Here is a 4,474-nt window from a genome sequence, read left to right as displayed (position 1 = left end):
ACCAGGTAAGAGGTTATGTGTCCTGCAAAGTGTGTCTCTAATTATTTGAGCGGCTAAGTAAAGTGTAACAACTTTATTAGCATTGATCGCTCAGAGAGTAGCTATGTAAGATATAACAATCTTCTTAGCAACTATCGCTCAGTGTGCTTGTTGTCGCACAAACTATTTTCTCTAAGTATGAATTGGATGCTCTAATATGGTCTATATAATTAAACTCTCAAATAGTCTATATGACTTATTTAGTCTTTGTGACTAACTGGTCTTAGTGACTAACCTGAATGAACTGGTCTTAGTGACTTACCTTGGACGAGTGGGAGATGTAAGAAATGGGAGCGTGAGAACATGACCACGTTGCCCACTACTCTGTTCCCACATTCCCCACTACTCTTAATGGAAAATGTCCATTATACCCTTAGGTTATTTCCCTTTATAAAGGATATGTCCAAGGACCATTCAAATGAAAAAAGAAAACGACAACGAAGGTTGGGGAGATAGAGAGAGGAAGAAAAACATCATAGACGATGAAATTTGGTTCATAGAATTGTAGAGAGCTTTTCTAACTTTGGGATCGCTCTTTCGATAGCAAATCTAGTAAGTCTGAAAATTACATTCAATAAAAGATCATTGTAAGTCTTTAATTTATTTGAATTCATGCATTTAGAAAAACAACATATTTTATTAGAACTTAAACAGGATATAAGTTGCAGCACTCCTTATCTGCGGACTAGTTGAAGTGGCACAGTCATCCTTAGTTCTGACGTGAACTAGAGGAATTGATGCTCTTGGTTCATGACTCGTTTTGGACTTGGAGTGACCTTGGAACACGAGGAATGCCGACATCCAGATTGCCCTCTAGAGCTTGAACAATTTGACTCATCGTTGGCCTCGAGATTTCGTTATCTTTAATGCACCAGCAGGCAAGTTTACAAGCTATTTCAAGCTCTTCCGAGTTGGCTTTACCCTCTAGCCTTTGGTCTAGCAAGCTTTTGACATCTCCGATTATGAGTTTGTTTGTTGCGACTAAGGGAAAGAACTCATAACTACTTTCTCCTTTGTATATTAGGTTTCTTTTTCCTGATATGATCTCGAACAACATCATTCCGTAGCTGTAAACATCTACTTTTGTAGTGATGGGCATACCCGAAATCCATTCAGGGGCGATGTACCCTCTACTTCCTCGAATGGTTGTGAGAACTTTGCTAAAGTTCCTTCCGACGAGCTTTGCTAGACCAAAATCAGCTACTTTTGGCACAAGTGCAGCATCCAACAGTATGTTCTCTGGCTTAATGTCACAATGTATAATGTTGTCCCTGCATTGCTCATGGAGATAAGCTAATCCTCTTGCAATTCCGATAGCAATTTGATATCTTGTTTTCCAGTCCAAAACATTGAAGTTGCTATGAAAAAGCTGATCAGCTAACGAACCGCTTGGCATGAATTCATAGACCAACAACTTCTTGGTCCCTTGAGAGCAAAAGCCGATTAGCCTAATGAGGTTCACATGTTGAATGGCTCCTAGTGTGCTCACTTCCGCTCGGAACTGCTTCTCGCCTTGTAAAAGACCCTCAAGCTTCTTCACAGCGATATCAATTGAGACGGGTAACAACCCTTTAAACACGGATCCAAAGCCCCCTCCTCCAAGCTTTTCTGAGAAGTTTTTGGTGGCCATCCGCAACTCATCATACATGAAGGAGACCAAAGAATTCTGCACAACTTTAGAGTTTTGGATAGCTCTCCTCCTTTCTCGCTTCCATACCAAACCCCCAATGATGAACAAACAAACTACACCAGCCGGCACGATGACTCCGACTGATATGTGTGCTACCATTCTCTTCTTGTTGCTTCCAGAAGATTGCAACTCCGAGGCAGCCAAGCGCAAGTAAAGAGTACCTGCATCAGATTGATTATATTGTTCTTGCAGATTCAGCAACCCTCCATGCCAAACAAAGCATCCACTACCGTTGAAGGAATAAGCGTTGCAGGAGCAATTACTCAAGCAAGCCAACTGGCAGCCTTCCCTGCTTCCCGCTGTGGCCAAAGTGTTAGGGTTGTCAGGTAGCCTAACATTTGGCATCTCAAAGAAGCCATCTTTCTCTGAATGGGCAGAGTCGTTGTTTAGACCACTGCATTGTAAACCAGTCTTCCTCTCACAGCCCTGACTTCTATCACCCAAATCCCAATCTGTCTGAGACTTGATCCTGAAACCTTTAACACAAGAACAGAAGGGTGAGGAGAAGTCACTGCAGCTACCAAAAGGTCCACATACCCCATAAACTGTGCACTTGCTTTTTGGTTGAGCCCAGACGACCATCCACTTCGAATTCTCCATCCACACCAGTACTTGGTTCTGGCCGGAATCATAATCCAGTACTAGTCTAGACGTGGGATGATTGGCAATATCTACAGTATGGTTGACATACATCTCATCTGTATCATTGACAACTTGCCTGTAGGCCCTATAATCTGATGGGGCATCAGTAGCTGAACTAAATTCGTTCCCATCCCACATTCCAGCGGCCCAATATATCCGAGATGAATTCCATAAATATAAGTATTGAAAGTTTCCAGTCGGATCCATCTCAAAGGTGAAGATCCCAGGAGAAGGGTCAACTTTGTTCTTCCAGGAAGTGAGGTGTTGGGATCTTTTGGTGATCTTATTGAACCCCAACTTGGCACCAGGAAGCCAAGTGTCAGTGGGGTGATCAAAGCTCTGCCAGAAGACGAGCGAGGAGTTGGATCCATCCCTGAGCTGGAGATTACCGTTGTCAAGGATGACCACGACGACTGTGGAGTTGGAGGATGAGATGGTGGTGACGTTGGTGGACCATATGACGGATTTGAACTGGTTGATGAGGACGAGGTTGCCATCAGCAGAGATCTTAAGCTCCGACGCGGTTGGGTCCGTGACTGGATTGGCTCTGTTGGCCACCCACACTGGGGTGAGCACAGAGATCTTATTGTACCAGATGCCGATGTAGTAGTTGAAGGAGGTCGTGCCTGCGCTGCCTGGTGGCGTGAAGAAGCCAAGCACGAACCTGCCGCCTCTGGAGGTGATGGTCTGGTTTCCGGACAGAGAAGTTTCTGCGTAGATTGTGTCAGTTGATATTGCGGAGGAGAAGAAGGGAAGAGAGAAGGAAAGGAAGAAGGAGAAGAGCAAGAATGAAGTTGCACTGGAACATGAAGAAGCCATTGCCATTGCTGATGGCTGATTAGCGACGAGAGGTTGAAGGAGAATATGGAATATTTAACGGCGTCGCCTGAATGCAGATGGAACTGACTTCCTTATGCGAATGGGAATGACTCAGTCAAAGCATTGGAAATCTGAGGCACTTAACGTCACATCATCAGTCTATTTATGCTATTGTTGAAAAAGAATTGTAATTTACAATTTTCAATTTTCAAATTTTTAAAATACTTTAAAATTTACGAAAAGACTCGTTGATTGTCCAAGATGTCCTTCATTATATTCAACCTGGTTCAATAGATCCATTACCACTCGAGTTATCGATTACTCACGCTTAAAAATAATGTCAGCCATCACCTGCCTGCCGTGAGTCAATTTGGACTTCAATTGATTGGAAGTGATTTTCAATCTATGCTGAATAGACATAATTTCACTTGTAAAATTTCTCTAATTCTCTATGTGATTATTTTTTTTAGATATTAAGTTCTATAGGGTCATTAACCATTTTGACAAACAAAACTCAAAATTCGTACTATATAAGCATTATTACACTCGTAGGCTTCCCTTGAGTATGTTTATATTTATTTTTTTTAGATTTTGAGTTTTGTATAATCATGTTATATTTTTAATTTTGTGTCAAATGAGTATTGTTGTAGTTCTAAGATTATCATAAATAAATCAATATTCATTTTTTTAAAGATTTTAGATCTTATCATTGAGCATTTTTGTCAAGTGTTTGATAATGTTAGAAATTTATATTTCACATCAAATGAACATCTTTGCACTCCTTGGATTTACATGAGTACATTTTCTTTTAATTTTAAACATTAAGGATCATTAAATATTTTTTACTAGATTACTAATTGATGAGTTAACAATTAAAAGCATAATAGTTGACTGAACGCGATTCTAATTGATTAGTCACGTCAGACACTTTTGTATTAAAACTATTATAATGAGATTGGATTGGGTATATAAAAAAAAGGTAATTTGAAAAAAAAAAACTTAATTAAGATGAGTCTCTTTTAATATTTTTCTAACATAAAATACCTATTTGACAATAATGAAAATCAAAAGGGCTCTTTCTAATTTTTGTTGTATGATGACAACTCAAATGCAGCTAAAAAAACAATTACATCAAATATTTTATTAAGAATTCAAAGCAGAAGACTCGTAGGCTTAGTCTTCTTGCATATCTTCACGCCAATGAAGAAACGGAATCAACTAGACCCGCCTGGACAGACGAGTTGCTACGAAAAATGACAGAGAGAACTTAGCACCTCCGTCACG

General features: G+C 40.1%; 1 protein-coding gene across 1 annotated transcript; it reads right to left on the bottom strand.

Annotated features, from left to right (window-relative positions):
• Positions 1-536: 536 nt before the first annotated feature.
• Positions 537-3,278, bottom strand: LOC122051574 (G-type lectin S-receptor-like serine/threonine-protein kinase At2g19130). Its single transcript, XM_042612770.1, has one exon. The coding sequence runs from the start codon at positions 3,194-3,196 to the stop codon at positions 788-790; it is 2,409 nt and encodes an 802-aa protein (XP_042468704.1). The 5' UTR covers positions 3,197-3,278; the 3' UTR covers positions 537-787.
• Between the last annotated feature and the right edge of the window lie 1,196 nt (positions 3,279-4,474).

Source organism: Zingiber officinale, chromosome 3A (genome assembly GCF_018446385.1).
Source record: "Zingiber officinale cultivar Zhangliang chromosome 3A, Zo_v1.1, whole genome shotgun sequence".
NCBI classification, from domain to species: domain Eukaryota; kingdom Viridiplantae; phylum Streptophyta; class Magnoliopsida; order Zingiberales; family Zingiberaceae; genus Zingiber; species Zingiber officinale.
Note: the sequence above shows the minus strand (reverse complement) of the source record. Positions and strands in the feature narration are given on the sequence as shown.

Excerpts from the sequence above, each read along its gene's own strand:
- LOC122051574 (XM_042612770.1), bottom strand. The coding sequence starts at position 3,196 with ATGGCAATGGCTTCTTCATGTTCCAGTGCAACTTCATTCTTGCTCTTC.